The sequence below is a fragment of the Suncus etruscus genome, chromosome 10, assembly GCF_024139225.1.
Source record: "Suncus etruscus isolate mSunEtr1 chromosome 10, mSunEtr1.pri.cur, whole genome shotgun sequence".
In the NCBI taxonomy this organism is placed as follows: domain Eukaryota; kingdom Metazoa; phylum Chordata; class Mammalia; order Eulipotyphla; family Soricidae; genus Suncus; species Suncus etruscus.
Window position 1 is genome coordinate 36,064,304 of NC_064857.1, and position 17,587 is coordinate 36,081,890.

General features: G+C 48.4%; 2 protein-coding genes across 2 annotated transcripts; one reads left to right on the plus strand and one right to left on the minus strand.

The window, feature by feature from the left end:
* Window positions 1-621: 621 nt before the first annotated feature.
* Window positions 622-7,559, plus strand: CREB3L4 (cAMP responsive element binding protein 3 like 4). The gene is made up of 10 exons (XM_049781598.1): window positions 622-795; window positions 1,001-1,247; window positions 1,364-1,485; window positions 5,382-5,474; window positions 6,414-6,520; window positions 6,626-6,694; window positions 6,782-6,866; window positions 6,991-7,087; window positions 7,231-7,374; window positions 7,525-7,559. Exons 1-10 carry the CDS (start codon window positions 622-624, stop codon window positions 7,557-7,559), a joined length of 1,173 nt encoding a protein of 390 aa, XP_049637555.1.
* Window positions 7,560-7,792: 233 nt separating this feature from the next.
* JTB (jumping translocation breakpoint) lies at window positions 7,793-10,941 on the minus strand. Its single transcript, XM_049782355.1, has 6 exons — window positions 10,875-10,941; window positions 10,504-10,703; window positions 10,339-10,376; window positions 10,137-10,219; window positions 8,612-8,691; window positions 7,793-8,111 (listed from the first exon to the last, which is right to left on the minus strand). The coding sequence occupies exons 2-6, from the start codon at window positions 10,584-10,586 to the stop codon at window positions 7,955-7,957; spliced, it is 441 nt and encodes a 146-aa protein (XP_049638312.1). The 5' UTR covers window positions 10,587-10,703; window positions 10,875-10,941; the 3' UTR covers window positions 7,793-7,954.
* Between the last annotated feature and the right edge of the window lie 6,646 nt (window positions 10,942-17,587).

A 17,587-nucleotide genomic window follows, 5' to 3' on the forward strand; every position in this document is an offset into this window, starting at 1 on the left:
GCTGGAGCACCAAAAGAAAAACGAAATGGATGTCCAGAGTTCAGGCATTCCAGTTTCCTATGTTTAAGTCCCAACTCTTTCTTCTCCCTTAAGGATTCACCCTGAAGCGTCCACAGTAAGAGTTGCAGGTGTTAAGAGAAACTGAGACAGAGAGGGCAGGTCTACTGTTTGTTAGCTGAGTCTGGTTTGTAGAAGCACAAACCCAGAGCCTGGTCCTCCCACATGTGGCACCCCTACGTGGCTTTCAACTGGGTGCAACCCATTTTCCAGGGGTAAGGCCGGGGCGGGGTTTGGCAGGGCAGGTCCAGGATGCAGATCCTGGAGGGAAGAAAAGGTGTAGTGTTTGGGCCAGGCTGGCTAGGCAGGACTAGATTCTACACAACAGGTAAGAGCCAGGAGGAATCATAGGTCTGATCGTAAGGATAAGACTGGAAGATAGACTGATCGATCATCAGGGTGACAGGTGAGAGAGGGCACCCTCAGGTGAGGAATGGGGGATGTGAAAGCAGAAACTGGAGGAGCCCAGAAACAGCTGAATAGTGCTGGTGGTGGGTCAGGCATTCTCCTTCTGCAACTCTTCCTCAATACCACCACCATCCATGATGGCACTTGTTTCTCAGGATGAACTTGGGTGCCCCTGACCTGTTGGACGTATGGCTGGAGCCTCCAGAAGATGCTTTCTCTCCAGGAAACTTCCTAGAGCTGGGACTCCATGGGACACCTCCTGAGCCCCCAGCAACAAGGCTTCATGAACAGGGTCTGCAAGGCTGGGTGTCCAGTGGGGACCTTCACTTTGTGAGTGTAACGATCATTTGGTGGGATGGCTTGAGATTGCCTGGGAGGATGCAGCCTCCACTTGGGCAGGGAAGCCTGAAGCCTGAGCCTCCCAGTACACCTTGAGTACCTGCAGCTCTACAAAAAAGGATGTGCAAAGGGTCTGCTGGCTGATAGGAAAAATGGCCATCTTCCCTGCACACACACACACACTCTCTTCCTGTAGGACCTTCAAGAGAGTGAGCCTGATGATCTTCTGAAGTTTTTTATTGACCCAAATGAGGTATACTGCTCCGAAGCTTCTCCTGGCAGTGACAGCGGCACCTCTGAGGACCCCGGCCACACAGACAGTCCCCCTGCTGCCCTGGCTCCAGGATCCCCTGCCCTCTATGAGGTTGTCTATGAGGCAGGGGCCCTGGAGAGGATGCAGGAGGAAGTGGTGCCTGCCGTAGGGCTCCTCTCCATCCAACTAGGTCAGTGCTCTTCTTAGGAAAGAGCTGGTGGCTCTTCAGGTCCAGTCTTGACCCTTCCCCAAGCTGTGCTACTCCCCAGGCCCCAGCTGTCAAGGGGACACCCTGTGTGCCCTCAGATGGATGGAGCCCAGTGTTCCCGGTCCCAGACACCTGCACAGCCCTTCAGTTGTCTCTGGATGCTCATGCCCACATCCTGCCCACAGCAAGCACCGTTGTCCCTGTACCGCCTGCTGTCCTGGTAAGTCCTGCCTTACTTGGAGCTGTGCAGTTCTAAAACATCAGCATTTTGCTTTTTTTTTTTTTTTTTTTTTTTATGGGGAAAGGCCTACCTGGTGGTCCTCAAGGCTAACTCCTAGCAGGGCTCAGGATACCCTATATGTTGCCGGGATTCAAACTGGGTCGGTTACATACAAGGCAATAGCACCCTACCCACTGTACTTGGGTTCTGCATCAGACAAAGCCCTTAAGCTCAAGATTCCAAGATAAGATTGGCTTCTGGTTCTGGCTTCAACTAGAGATTTACAGGGAAAGCCCTGGGATGTGGCTTTCTATAGCTCAGTTTTACCTGTGTGGTCCTGGGTTCCATCCTTGACTGCATGGTGACACATGCACCTTTTAAGCTGCCCCAGGACTCATGTTCAGAGTAGCCCCTAAACACCTCAACAATAAACAATGACAGTTGGTCCAAAGTTGGAAAAAAATTTTTTTTAATATAGTGCTTCCAAACCTGTCTGTGCATCAAAAGTGCATGGGGATGCCAGAGTGAGAGAACAGTGGTAGGGCTTTTGCCTTGCATGTGGCTGACCTGAAACAGACCTGGGTTCGACTCCTGGCATCCCATATGGTCCCCTGAGCCTGCCAAAAGCAATTTATGAGCACAGAGCCAGGGTAACCCCTGAGTGTTCCCCCCAAAAAAGTGCACGGAGAACTGGAAAGAGCCAGAGAGATGGCAGTAGGTAGGGTGTTTGCCTTGCATACAGCTGACATGGGTTTGATACCCTGCATTTCATATGGTCCCCCAAGTCCATAAGGCGTAATCCCAGAGCACAAAAACAAAAGTCCTGAATAATACCAGTTGTGACCCAAACACAGAAGTGCTAGAGCATCATGGGGCCGAGTGGTGGCACAGCAGTAAGGTGTTTGCCTTGCACACGGCTGACTTAGGATGGACTGTGGTTCAATCCCCCAGTGTCCTATATGGTCCAAGCCAGGAGTGATTTCTGAGCACAGAGCCATGAGTAACCCGAGTATCACCAGGTGTAGCCCAAAAACAACAACAAAAAAGTGCTAAAGCATCAGTGGGGTGTCTTGGTTGTTCTTTTGGGATCATACCTTACTATGCTCATGAATCATTTCTGGCAGGGCTGGGAGGACCATGTGGTACAGAGCTCAAACCTAGGTCAGCTGCTTTCAAGGCAAGTATCTTACCTCTTCACCAGCTCTTTGGCACCACTTTTATTTTTTAAACAACCCCTAGCCCAGGCCTTATTCTCAGATTTTAATTGCTAGATCAAGAGGAATACCCCTGTAATAGTTTCACCAATAGTTAGAGAAAAATGGACATCAAGAAAAGGTAGATAGGGGCCGGGCGGTGGCGCTGGAGGTAAGGTGCCTGCCTTACCTGCGCTAGCCTAGGAGACGGACTGCGGTTCGATCCCCCGGCGTCCCATATGGTCCCCCAAGCCAGGAGCGACTTCTGAGCGCATAGCCAGGAGTAACCCCTGAGCGTTACCGGGTGTGGCCCAAAAACCAAAAAAAAAAAAAAAAAAAAAAAAAAGAAAAGGTAGATAGGGGCCCAGAGAGATAGCACAGCGGTGTTTGCCTTGCAAGCAGCTGATCCAGGACCAAAGGTGGTTGGTTTAAATCCCGGGTCCCATATGGTCCCCCGTGCCTGCCAGGAGCTATTTCTGAGCAGACAGCCAGAGTAACCCCTGAGCAACGCCGGGTGTGCCCCCACCAATAAAAGAAAAGGTAGGGCCGGGCGGTGGCGCTGGAGGTAAGGTGCCTGCCTTACCTGCGCTAGCCTAGGAGACGGACCGCAGTTCGATCCCCCGGCGTCCCATATGGTCCCCCAAGCCAGGAGCGACTTCTGAGCGCATAGCCAGGAGTAACCCCTGAGCGTCACCGGGTGTGGCCCAAAAACCAAAAAAAAAAAAAAAAAAAAAAAAAAAGAAAAGGTAGGTAGGGGCTGGGAAGGTGGCGCTAAAGGTAAGGTGTCTGCCTTGCAAGTGCTAGCGTAGGACAGACCGCAGTTTGATCCCCCAGCATCCCATATGGTCCCCCCAAGCCAGGGGCGATTTCTGAGCACATAGCCAGGAGTAAACCCTGAGCGTCAAATGGGTGTGGCCCAACCCCCCCCCCAAAAAAAAGGTAGGTAGGGGCCGGAGAGATAGCATGGAGGTAGGGCATTTGCCTTGCATGCAGAAGAATGGTGTTCTAATCCCAGCATACTATATGGTCCCCCGAGCCTTCCAGGAGCTATTTCTGAGCTTAGAGCCAGGAGTAACCCCTGAGCACTGCTCTGTGTGACCAAAAAAAAAAAAAAAAAAAAAAAGGTAGGTAGAGGACTGGAGTGATAACACAGCAGAAGCAGATAGGGCATTTGCTTTGGACGAAGTGAACACAGTTTGATCCCCAGCATCATCCCATATCCCCAAGCCTGCCAGGAGTTTCTGGCAGAACCGGGCAGAACGCCTGAGCAGCCAGATGTGGCCCAAAAACCAAAAAGAAAAGGGTAGGATCACAGAGATAGTACAGTGGGCAGGTGCTTGCCTTGCACCTGGCCAACCCAAATTTGATACCTGGCACCACATCTGGTTCCAAGCTCCATCAGATGTGACCCCTACGCGCAGAGCCAGGATTAAGCCCAGTGCACAGTCAGATGTGGTTTCCTCTCAAAAAAGAAAAAGGAAAAAGAAAATCTTCATTCAGAAATAGGGAGAATTCTTTTTTTTTTTTTTTGCTTTTTGTTTTTGGGTCACACCCGGCGGTGCTCAGGGGTTACTCCTGGCTGCCTGCTCAGAAATAGCTCCTGGCAGGCATGGGGGGGTTACTCCTGGCTGCCTGCTCAGAAATAGCTCCTGGCAGGCACAGGGGACCCTATGGGACACCGGATTCGAACCAACCACCTTTGGTCCCGGATCGGCTGCTTGCAAGGCAAACGTGGCTGTGCTATCTCTCCAGGCCCCAGAAATCGTGAGAATTCTATGCCTGAGGGGACAGAGATTCAGGATGAAAAGTGGAGTTTGATGTAGCAGAGGTCACTGCCCCGAGGAATTTCGTGTGGTGACCAGTGTACTGGATAACACCTATGGTCAAATGGAAGCTAATGGTAGAAAGTGAATCATTTACTAACTATAAGGTTGAGCAACACTGGCTGGGGATGTGGCTCAGAGGGACTTTGTGAAATGCCAGGGATCAAACTGAGGTTTGTGTAAGGCAAGCACTCTACCCGCTGTACTATCATTCTGGTCTCTGCAAAAACAACTTTGTTTTGTTTTGTTTTGGGGTGGTGGGGCAAACCCAGCGGTACTCAAGGGTTACTCCTGGCTCTGCAATCAGAAATTGCTCCTGGAAGGCTCGGGGAACCATCTGGATGCCAAGGATCAAACCTGGGTTGGTCCCTGGTCAGCCATGTGCAAGGCGAACACCCTATCTACTGTGCTATTGCTCTAGCCCCAAAACAATTTTCTAAGATTAAATGAATCTTTATTTTCATAATATCACCAGCAGTCTCTTTAAATATCCTACAAGTTAAGAAAGATGTGGCTTGGAATGGGCCCTCCCAGGCTTGCTCAGGATGCCCTAGATCCTAAGTTCTGGCAAAGAACATAAAAGCCCTCTATTTTTCTGCTTTGGGGGGATGTGAGGTATATCCTGTGGTGCTCAAAGGACTGTGTATGGTGCTAGGATGTGAACCACTGCATGGCCATAGCCACATACAAGGCAGGTGCCTTAAGCTCTGCACTATCTCGCTGGCACTTTATTCTTTAGTCTCCAGAAATCCTGTTGGCTTGCTCGAGAGCCCGAGTCAAGGTTCCTGCCCTTCTGTCTTCAGCTGATCATTGGGGAACGGGGCTGGGAAGCCCAGGTGCAGGAAGTGCTGTGACAAGCCTCTTCACTTTGTACCTTCAGTTGCCTCATCAAACGCTGTTCTTGACCGAGGAAGAGAAGCGGCTTCTGGGACAGGAAGGGGTTTGTTTGCCTTCTCACCTGCCCCTCACCAAGGTAACAGAACCCCGAAAAGCATCCCTACCCTAGGGCCCTGAGTGATAGTACAGCAGGTAGGACACTGCCTTGCACACGGCTGACCCAGGTTCAATCCCCAAACACATCATATGCTCCCCTGAGCCTATGGAGTGATCCCAAAGAGAGCTAGAAATAAGACTTTGAGGGGCCGGTGAAGTGGCGCTAGAGGTAAGGTGTCTGCCTTGCAAGTGCTAGCCAAGGAAAGACCTTGGTTCGACCCCCCGGCAACCCATATGGTCCCCCCAAGCCAGGGGCAATTTCTGAGCACTTAGCCAGGAGTAACCCCTGACCATCAAACAGGTGTGGCCCCAAAAACCAAAAAAAAAAAAGAGGGGCTGGAGAGATAGCATGGAGGTAAGGCATTTGCCTTTCATGCAAGAGGTCATCAGTTCAAATCCCAGCGTCCCATATGGTCCCCCGTGCCTGCCAGGAGCAATTTCTGAGCATGGAGCCAGGAGTAACCCCTGAGCACTGCTGGGTGTGACCCAAAAACCACAAAAAAAAAAAAAAAATATCCCTCCTGGTAATAAAAATGTTTCTTTAAAAAAAAAAAAAAGAAAAGAAAAAGAAAAAGAAAAAATAAAGAAATAAGGGGCCCGGAGAGATAGTACAGTGGCGTTTGCCTTGCAAGCAGCCAATCCAGGACCAAAGGTGGTTGGTTTGAATCCCGGTGTCCCATATGGTCCCCTGTGCCTGCCAGGAGCTATTTCTGAGCAGATAGCCAGGAGTAACCCGAGCAATGCCAGGTGTGGCCCCCCCCCCCAAAAAAAAAAAAAAGAAAGAAATAAGACTTTGAGCACTGCCAGTGTGGCCCCCCAAAACAAACACCAAACAGCATTCCGATCCCAGAAAGCACAATCCCTGGAAAGGCAAGAACTATGGGAATTCAAAGCCAGACTGCTTCACGTGTGTCCCCAGGCAGAAGAGAGGGTCCTCAAGAAGGTGAGGAGGAAAATCCGTAACAAGCAGTCAGCTCAGGACAGCCGGCGGCGGAAGAAGGAGTACATCGATGGCCTGGAGAGCAGGTCTGTCTGGACTTCCGTCCCAAGCCTCAGTTCCTTCCCTCAGGGACAAGGGAGCTAGAGCTGCACAGGGACTGAACCTGTGTCCACCTTGTACACTGTCCCTAGAGTGGCTGCCTGTTCTGCACAGAACCAGGAACTACAGAAAAAAGTCCAGGAGCTGGAGCGACGCAATGTGTGAGTCAAAGTAGGGGGTACTGTAGGGAGGGTGCTTTAGTTCAGGGACAATTCTGATTCTTCAGAGGTTTCCTTCCTCTCTCCCAGTTCCCTGCTGACTCAGCTCCACCAGCTGCAGCTGCTCATTGCTCAGACCTCCAGCAAGGCTGCTCAGACTAGCACTTGTGTTCTGGTATCAAATGCCTAAGCCCTGCCTTCCATCCCAGCCCTGGGATCCTACGTGCTTCCCTCCACTCTGTCCTCTGCTCCCTCTCTTTATTGTCCTTATGACCCAGAACCCATTCGCTTCCTCCTAGATCCTTCTTTTTTCCCTGGCTCTCATCATCCTACCCAGTTTCAGCCCCTTTCGGGCTCTCCCAGAAGCTGGTGCTAAGGATTACCAGCCTCATGGAGGTAAGCCAGGCAGAGGATTCTATTTTCAAGCGAGTAAGTGGAGGGTTGACCTCCAGGGAGTCTGGAGGGGGTAGAAGGTCCTGCTTTGTCTAGGCTCTCTAACCCAAAGGTCTCCACTCCTGGCCTTTGTTTCTTTGCCTCAGTGATTTCCAGAACTATCCTGACTCACAAGGACGTGGCAGAAAGTGTGGATGCCCCAGGAATGGAGTCCAGACTGGTGGGGCCACCGGGGCTCAAGGGTGCATATGATTCTACAAAGACAGAGCCAGATGTGGGCCAGGGGAGACGTCAGGCAAGGCCCCATAGACAGGGCAGAGGAGCACAACATGCTGATGAGATGTGAGCTGGCCCCTCCAGTATAGCTCGAAATCAAGGCACCCAACTCACACTCACGATTCTAATATCTTAGGGGTCTAAGTCTCCTCAGGTCCCCCCAGATGTCCATACTCTGAGACGTGATCGGCTTGTGTGAGCCAATACTGCAAATACTTGTTATTTGCATTTTATTTCTTTGAGGAGAGGGTTGAGGGAAATAAATTTTAGCTGAGAAATAAAATTGTTTTTTGCTAAATTGAATCCCAGAATTATAAATAGTAGAAAGGAAGAAGATAAGTACTGGGTTAACTGGGATTTAAACTGGCTATTCACCTTTTCCCTTTTTGCCCCCATAACTTCCTGTCTCGAAGCAAAATACAGGAGGACAGAAACTATTTTCATTTTATTCTGTTTAACAGTGGTCTAGGAGGGTAAGAGAGGGAGTATTATTCTGAGGCACCAAGAGCCCTGGGCACCAAGAGCCCTGGGCACCTGCCTGTCCATTTCATGGTATAAGGGTCTGTAATACCCCTAATAAGAGGTCGAAGGTAGCTATATGGACTCGATCTGCTTCCGGACCTTTTCCAGCGCCTTCTGATCCAGTTGTCGTTGACGAACAATAACAAGGCAAGCAAAGACCAATGCCACACCCACAACAATCCCCTCGAATTTCCAGAATAAGTGTCGTTCCATCAAAGCTGAACGGCAACTGAGGACAGAAATAAACAGTTATGAAAGCACAAGGATTAAGATGTTGGCTTTGCATGCAGCTGTCCCCAGTTCAATCCCCAGCAATATTCCCCTCAGCACAGAGCTAAGACTGACTACTGAGCACCTCTGGTATATCCCAAAAGCCCTAGTCATTCCCAAGGAAGACCAAAATGCTTTTCTTCTATCACTCTCCTACTTGAACCTAATCAAGATCTATAGCAAGGGAAAGAGGAAACCAGAGTCAACCTTCAAATATCCAGGTACCAATAAAATGCACTGTTCAGTTCATCTTCTGGTGAGAAAAGCAAGCTGGTAGTAACTAGCTTCACTGATAGAAAAAGTGAGTTAGCCATATTATACTAAGGAGTTTAAGCAACTTGGTTCCAAATTCCTTCCTCTCTCCCTTCAAATCAAAAGGAAGAAGTGGAACTATTAACCTCAAATTCTAGCAGCACAGCAATGATCAAGGTGCTTTTGATAAGACAAACAGGCACTTACCTTTTGAACTCATTCTTCTTAGAGGAGCTGCACGTGACTTTTTCCACATACCCTGTGGCACCACACTCAGGAGTGGTTTTCTGCCAGGATAAAAACAATGTTAGAAAAGGCAAGAGAGGGCCCGGAGAGATAGCACAGCGGCGTTTGCCTTGCAAGCAGCCAATCCAGGACCAAAGGTGGTTGGTTTGAATCCCGGTGTCCCATATGGTCCTCCGTGCCAGACAGGAGCTATTTCTGAGCAGACAGCCATGAGTAACCCCTGAGCACCGCCGGGTGTGACCCAAAAACTAAAAAAAAAAAAAAAAAAAATTAAAAAAAGAAAAGGCGGGGCCGGAGAGATAGCATGGAGGTAAGGCGTTTGCCTTTCATGCAGGAGGTCATCGGTTCGAATCCCGGCGTCCCATATGGTCCCCCGTGCCTGCCAGGAACAATTTCTGAGCCTGGAGCCAGGAATAATCCCTGAGCACTGCCGGGTGTGACCCAAAAACCACAAAAAAAAAAAAAAAAAAGAAAAGGCAAGAGAAGGGCCAGAACGATAGCACAGTGGTAGGACGTTTATCTCACATGTGGCTGATCCAGGACAGACCTTGGTTCGAGCCACAGCATCCAATATGGCCCCTCAACCCAGGAGCAATTTCTGAACGCATAGCCAAGAGTAACTCCTGGGCGTCACCGGGTGTGGTCCAAAAACAAAAAAAAAAAAAAGAAAAAAGAAAAGGCAAGAGATGAAAAATCAAGATTCCAAGGAGCAGGGGCTGTGTGCCATGGCACACAGAGAACCAACAAAGACTTATCCTGTGACTGGTGAGGTGGTGAACACAGGAATAGGAATCTGTGCTAGAACATTTCAGAGATTATCATTTATGAGATCCAAGGACCAAGATTGAAAGAGAACATTAAGGGGGAGAAGGATAGCACAGCAGGCAAAGTAGTGGCCTTGGGCATAGTCTACATCCTAAATTCTACCAGGAGTAATCCTTGAGTACCACCAGGAAAGAGAAAGTGACTAGAACAGGTAGAATGTGCTAATTAGACAAATTCTAACATTTACTGGGGGGGGGGTGAGAGGGGGAAGAGTGTGTGAAGGCACATATTCAAGGGGCAGACAAGTTCAAATTTGGATATGTATAGAGACTGAAAACAACAAATGAATAGTGTGAGAATTAGAGAAAAGCGAGGGGCCGGGAAGGTGGCGCTAGAGGTAAGGTGTCTGCCTTACAAGCGCTAGCGTAGGACAGACTGCGGTTCGATCCCCCGGCGTCCCATATGGTCTCCCCAAGCCAGGGGCGATTTCTGAGCTCATAGCCAGGAGTAACCCCTGAGCGTCAAACGGGTGTGGCCCAAAAACCAAAAAAAAAAAAAAAAAAAAAAGAAAAGAAAAGCGAAAGGACAACGGACAGAGAGGGGAAAGGTGGTGCTTTGTCGCCTTGCATGCTGCGGGCCCCAGTTCCATTTGCAGGGTCTCAGAAGCACCCCCCAAAACAAACAAACAAACAAAAAAAAAAAAACGTGAGGAAACACTCACAGCCTGGAAACTCGAACACGGCGAGCATTCTTCAGTCAACACAAACTCTTCCACCAGCCAGCAGGGCAGGTCAGCGGTGCTCACTGCGTGGGGACGGAAAAGACAGACGTGTCAACAAGCCTCTACTGAGGACACCATCACCCCACATCCCGCACAGGGGCAGACGGAGATGGATGGGGAGGCGGCCCCGCAGAGCACCTACCTGACAGCTTCTCCACGCCCCCAGGAGCCTCTGCGTGACTGTGGCAGAGAAAGAAGGGGAGAGGGCACAGTTGCACGTCAGGGGGCGGGAACTTGCGGGTGCTCCCGGGGGTAGGGGGGCGAGGACAGCACATCCCACCGGCCTCCCCGGGTCCCCCCGCCTCACCTGAGCGTTAAGGTGGCAGCGCAGAGGAGCCAGCAGAGGTGGCAGCCCGGGGGGAGGCCATGCCTCCCCGAGCCCACAGGCATGGGGCGCTCAGGGTCGACCCCAGCGGGAAGGAGGGAGGGAGACAGAGACTGTCAGGCTGCGCGGACCCGGCAGAGGACAGAGGCACCGTGCGCTCACTCCGACGCCCTCCTGGGTCTCTGCATCACGGTTGCAAAAGACAGGGGGTTACTTGGTGAGTGCAAAGGCTCAAAGTGAAGACACCCAGATATGTGTGCTGCGGGGGTACCGAGAACTCTTATTTGGGGGGCCTTGGGAAGCAGGGCCCAACCCTCTCCCTTTTGCCTCCGTCCTAGGCGCCGCCATCTTACCCCCGCGGAGGATTCTGGGAACGGCCCGACTTCCGGGACGGGGCTTATGGTCTCTGGTCCCGTCCTCAGCGGTCCGCGCAGCAGTCTTAGGAAACCGGCGTGCCCCGTTGCATTGTGGTCTTGGTAGTCTATTTCGGGAACGGCGTGGCCCGTGGCATCATGGTCTTTGTAGTCTTTTGGAAGGAAACTAGTGTGCCCCGTGGCATTGTGGTCTTGGTAGTCTGTCTGTCTGTCTGTCTGTCTGTCTGTCTGTCTGTCTGTCTGTCTGTCTGTCTGTCTGTCTGTCTGTCTGTCTCTGTCTCTTTCTATTCTTTTTCTTTCTTCCTTTCTTTTTCTTTCTTTTCTCTTCCTTTCTCTTTCCTTCCTTTCTTTTTCTTTCTTCCTTTTTCTTTCTTCCTTTCTTCCTTCCTTCCTTCCTTCCTTCCTTCCTTCCTTCCTTCCTTCCTTCCTTCCTTCCTTCCTTCCTTCCTTCCTTCCTTCCTTCCTTCCTGTCTGTCTGTCTGTCTGTCTGTCTCTGTCTCTTTCTATTCTTTTTCTTTCTTCCTTTCTTTTTCTGTCTTTTGTCTTCCTGTCTGTTTCCTTCCGTTCTTTTTCTTTCTTCGTGTCTCTTTCTTCCTTTCTTCCTGTCTTGCTTGCTTCCTTCCTTCCTTCCTTCCTTCCTTCCTTCCTTCCTTCCTTCCTTCCTTCCTTCCTTCCTTCCTTCCTTTCTTTTTTCTTTCTTTTTTCTTTTTTTTTTTTTGGTTTTTGGGCCACACCCGTTTGACGCTCAGGGGATACTCCTGGCTAAGCGCTCAGAAATTGCCCCTGGCTTGGGGGAACCATATGGGATGCCGGGGGATCGAACCACGGTCCGTTCCTTGGCTAGCGCTTACAAGGCAGACACCTTATCTCTAGCGCCACCTTCCCGGCCCCACTTTCTTTCTTTCTTCCTTCTTTCTTTCTTTCTTTCTTTCTTTCTTTCTTTCTTTCTTTCTTTCTTTCTCTATTTCTTTCTTTCTTTTTCTTTCTTTCTTTCTTTCTTTCTTTCTTTCTTTCTTTCTTCTTTCTTTTTTCATTTCATTTCTTTCTTTCTTTTTCTTTCTTTCTTTGTTTTTTTCTCTTTCTTTCTTTCCTTCTTTCTTTCTTTTTCTTTCTTTCTTTCTTTCTTCCTTTCTTCTTTCTTTCTTTTTCTTTCTTTCTTTCTTCTTTCTTTCTTTCTTTCTTTCTTTCTTTCTTTCTTTCTTTCTTTCTCTTTTCTTTCTTTCTTCTTTTCTTTCTTTCTTTCTTCTTTCTTCTTTCTTTCTTTTCTTTCTTCTTTCTTTCTTTCTTTCTTTCTTTCTTTCTTTCTTTCTTCTCTTTCTTTCTTTCTTCTCTTTCTTTATCTTTCTTTCTTTCTTTCTCTTTCTTTCCTCCTTCCTTCCTTCCTTCCTTCCTAACTTCTTTCTTTCTTTCTTTTCTTTCTTTTCTTTCTTTTTCTTTCTTTTTTCTTTCTTTTCTTTCTTTCTTCTCTTTCTTCTTTCTTTCTTTCTTTCTTTCTTTCTTTTTTACTTCTTTTTCTTTCTTTCTTTCTTTCTTTCTTTCTTTCTTTCTAGTGTTTTTGCTTTTTGGGCCACGTCCAGTGACACACAGGGGTTACTTCTGGCTCTGCATGCAAGGCAAACACATATGGGATGCCTGGGATCAACTGAGGTCCAATCTGGATCAACCCAACCGCATGCAAGGCAAATTACCACTGTGCTATCGCTCCGGCCCCAAGTTTTTCTTTTTCTTTTTCTTTTTTTTTTTTTTTTTTTGTTTTTTTTTTTTTGTTTTTTTGGGTCACACCCGGTGGTGCTCAGGGGTTACTCCTGGCTGTCTGTTCAGAAATAGCTCCTGGCAGGCACGGGGGACCATATGGGACACCAGGATTCAAACCAACCACCTTTGGTCCTGGATCAGCTGCTTGCAAGGCAAACACTGCTGCACTATCTCTCCAGGCCCCCAAGTTTTTCTTTTCTTTTTTTTTTTTTTTTGGTTTTTGGGCCACACCCGGCGGTGCTCAGGGGTTACTCCTGGCTGTCTGCTCAGAAATAGCTCCTGGCAGGCACGGGGGACCATATGGGACACCGGGATTCGAACCAATCACCTTTGGTCCTGGATCAGCTGCTTGCAAGGCAAACACCGCTGTGCTAACTCTCCGGGCCCCCAAGTTTTTCTTTTAATGTGACACCTTGAAATGCTCAGAGATTACTCCTAGCAGGCTTGGAGGACTATATAAAATTCTGGGAATTGAACCTTGGTTGGCTGCATGCAAGGCAAAAATCCTTATCCTCTGTACTGTCACTTCGGCTCCAATAAGGTACCTTTGGTTTTGGTTTTTTGGGCCACACTCAGTGATGTTCAGGGGTTACTCTGACTCTGTTCTCAGAAATTATTTCTGGTGGGACTCGGGGGAATCATATGGGATGCCAGGTATCAAACCAGGATATACCACATGCAAGGCTAATGTCCTACCCTCTTGCTATTGCTCCAGTCCCAAGAAAGTTTTTTTTGACTGGCCATACCTGGCAGTGCTTAGGGACTTATTTCTGTGTTCAAGAATGAGTCCTGGGGGCCAGAGCCGTGTCTCAAACCATAGGGTGCTTGCCTTGAACGTGCTAACCTAGGACAGATGGCAGTTCGATCCCCGGGTGTCCCATATCATCCCCCAAGCCAGGAGCGACTTCTGAGCACATAGCCAGGAGTAACCTCTGAGCATCACCAGGTGTGGCCCAAAAACCAAAGACAAAAAAAAAAAAAAAAAAGTGAGTCCTCAGGGGACTCTACATGGTGCCAAGGATTTGAACCAGGGTCAACTGCATACAAGACAAGTGCTTTAGCCCTTGTACCATCTCTCTGACCCATCTCTATAATTTTGTTGTTATATTTTGGGGTCATACCTGGTGGTTCTCAGGAGCAACACATAGCTCTGTGCTCATGGACTTAGCCTGATGGTGCTCAGAGGCTCACAAGCTGTGCTCTGAGGATTCAAATCTGGGTTGACCATGTGACCGGAAAACATCTTAACCTTTGTACTATCTTCCTGGTCCCATAATTATTTGTTTATTTGGTTTTGGGCCACACCCAGCAGTACTTAGGGTTTACTCCCAGCCCTTCATTCATAATCACTCATGGCAGAGTTCAGGGGATTATATAAATTGAGGGGAGTTGAATAGGGTGGGCTGGGTTGAAGTCAAGTATCTTTACCCCTGCACTGTCTCTTCACTCTGTGCCCCCTGCCCAATATTTTTTATTTTTGGCTTTTTAGGTCAAACCCAGCTGCATTCAGGGATTACTCCTGGCTCTACACTCAGAAATCGCTCCTGGCAGGCTCAGGAAACCATATGGGATGCCGGGATTCGAACCACTGTCTGTCCTGGGTCGGCTGCGTGCAAGGCAAAAGCCCTACCGCTGTGCTATCTTTCCGGCCCCAAGCAATATTTTTTATTTTTCTCTTGTTTTTTGTTTGGCTGATTTTGGTTTGGGCCATTTTCAGCAATCCTCAGAGGTTGCTTCTGGCTCTGCACTCAGGAATTATTTTTGGTCATGTTTGGGAGACCATATGGAACACCAAGGATCGAACGTGGGTCAATCACACACAAGAGCTCTTCTTGCTGTTCTATTGCTTTAGTCCTCTCACCCAATACCTTTTTTTTTGGGGGGGGGCTACATCTGGCGATGATCAGGAGTTACCCCTGACTTTGCGCTCAGGAATTACTCTTCGCAGTCTTAGGGAATCATATGGTATGTTGAGGATCAAACCAGATCATTGGATGCGTGCAAGGCAAGAGCCATCTCCACCCCTTGCCCAATATCTTTAAAATAAGAACCTTTTCATTATCTGACACTTTTTGGAGGAGGGGCACATGCCGTGGCACTCAGGAGTGACTCCTGGCTCTGTGCTCAGAAATCACTCATGGCAGGCTTGGACCATATGGGACCATATGGGATGTTGGGGATCGAACCTGTCATCCCACCCCCAGCTGTTGTTCTTTTTTTTTTTTTTTTTTAGTTTTTGGGTCACACCCGGCAGTGCTCAGGGGTTACTCCTGGCTGTCTGCTCAGAAATAGCTCCTGGCAGGCACGGAGGACCATATGGGACACCGGGATTCGAACCAACCACCTTTGGTCCTGGATCAGCTGCTTGCAAGGCAAACGCCGCTGTGCTATCTCTCTGGGCCCAGCTGTTGTTCTTGACATCAATTTAACATCAGGTTGCAGTATCAGAGTCAGGCATATGTGACTCCTGGCTATTGCTATAATCCTAGCAATGAAAGTGAGATAAGCGGGGCTGGAGAGATAGCATGGAGGTAGGGCGTTTGCCTTTCATGCAGAAGGATGGTGGTTTGAATCCTGGCATCCCATATGGTCCCCCGAGCCTGCCAGGAGCGATTTCTGAGTGCAGAGCCAGGAGTAACCCCTAAGCGCTGCCGGGTGTGACCCAAAAACCAGAAAAAAAAAAAAAGAGATGAGCAAAGTGCAGGAAAAATAATCAGTGCTGATGTTGGGGGACTGTCGCTTAGTTGTAGAGCATATGTGAGGTCTTGTGCTAGGTCCCCAATACCACTTGCAACTCAGCCCCTAGCACTACTGGGAGTGGCCCTGAGCTCCAGAAGGTATGCTCTCAGGCCCCTAAACGCCAACATCATAAAATATATAGTTGCTTCGGGCAACGAGAACAGCCTTAGACAATGGAGATAGGAAGATGAACTTCAAATATCCTGTAAGTCAGGACATTTATTTATTTATTTGTTTATTTATTTATTTATTTATTGTTGTCTTGTGCCTCACCAGTGGCACTCAGAGATCACTGTTGGCAGGACTCAGGGGACCATATGAAGTGCCAGGAATCAAACCTGAGTTGGCTGTATCCTACCCTCTGTAGTATCACTGCAGCTTTCCTGTTTTTGCTCCAAAAAGACTTTTAAGCAATCTTAAACAGGACAGAACATACTGCGTTCGGGTGAAGTGAGCTGTGATATATCTAGAGGCTTTATGGCAAGTCTGTTCTTGTGGTGCTTCTGTGTGACAGTGGTTTTCTTTCTTTCTTTTTTTTTTAGTTTTTGGGGCCACATCCAGTGGTGTTCAAGGGTTATTGCTGGCTCTGTGCTCAGAAATCACTCCTGGCAGGCTTGGGGGACCATGTGGGATGCTGGGGATAGAACCTGGGGTCGGCCACATGGTGGGCAAATGTCCTACCTGCCATGCTATTGCTCTGGTCCTCGGTCTTCTTCTTCTTCTTCTTCTTCTTCTTCTCTTCTTTCTTCTTCTTCTTCTTCTTCTTCTTCTTCTTCTTCTTCTTCTTCTTCTTCTTCTTCTTCTTCTTCTTCTTCTTCTTCTTCTTCTTCTTCTTCTTCTTCTTCTTCTTCTTCTTCTTCTTCTTTCTTCTTCTTTTCCTTTTTTTTTTTTTTTTTTTTTTTTTTTTTTTTTTTTTTTTTGGTTTTTGGGCCACACCCTGTGACGCTCAGGGGTTACTCCTGGCTATGCGCTCAGAAGTTGCTCCTGGCTTCTTGGGGGACCATATGGGACGCCGGGGGATCGAACCGAGGTCCGTCCTAGGCTAGCGCAGGTAAGGCAGGCACCTTACCTTTAGCGCCACCGCCCGGCCCCTTCTTCTTCCTTCTTCTTCTTCTTCTTCTTCCTCTTCTTCTTCCTCTTCCTCTACCTCTTCCTCTTCTTCTTCCTTCTTCTTCTTCTTCTTCTTCTTCTTCTTCTTCTTCTTCTTCTTCTTCTTCTTTCTTCCTCCTCCTCCTCCTCCTCCTCCTCCTCCTTCTTCTTCTTCTTCTTCTTCTTCTTCTTCTTCTTTTTTTTTTCTTTTCGGTTTTTGGGCCATACCTGGTGATGCTCAGGGGTTACTCCTGGCTATGCACTCAAAAATCGCTCCTGGCTTGGGGGACCATATGGGACTTAGGGAGATGGAACTGCGATCCATCCTAGGCTAGCGTGCGCAAGTCAGATGCCTTACCGCTTGCGCCACTGCCCTGGTCCTCCTTTTCTTATTATTTGGTAGAAAGGAGCTGTTTTTGTCCAGATATGTTTGTCTTCTTGTTATAACTACCGTCTGAGAATTTTATTATATATATACATATACATATACATATATATATTTGCTGTTGCTTTATTTTGTTGCCATATTCTGCAGTGCTCCAGGCTTTCTCCTTGCTCTGCTCAGGAATCTCTCCTGGTGAAACAAGGGTGACAGTATGGGATTCCAGGGATCAAATATGATTGGCTACATGCAAGCAAGTGCCTTACCCACTGCACCATCTCTCCAGCCCCTCCATGCGAAGATTAAATTAAGGAATCATGTGGCTGGTACAGGGTAAATGCTCAAATATGGATGAGCAGATGAATTTTTTCTATATCCTTACCTATAATTTTTCTCATCTTATAAAATTGTAACTGAGGTGGGAGAGAGAATACAATAGGTAAGGCACTTGCCTTGTACACAGCTGACCAAGTATGGTCCCCAAAAAGTAGGTTAATCAGGGGCTGGAGTGGTGGCACAAGCGGTAGGGCGTTTGCCTTGCACAGTCTGACCTAGGACAGACGGTGGGTAGATCCCCCGGCGTCCCATCTGGTACCCCAAGCCAGGAGAGATTTCTGAGTGCATAGCCAGGAGTAACCCCTGAGCATCACTGGGTGTGGCCCAAAAATAAAAAAATAAAAAAAAGTAGGTACATCAGCACTGTTAAAGGATTGCTGGAAGGCTGTAA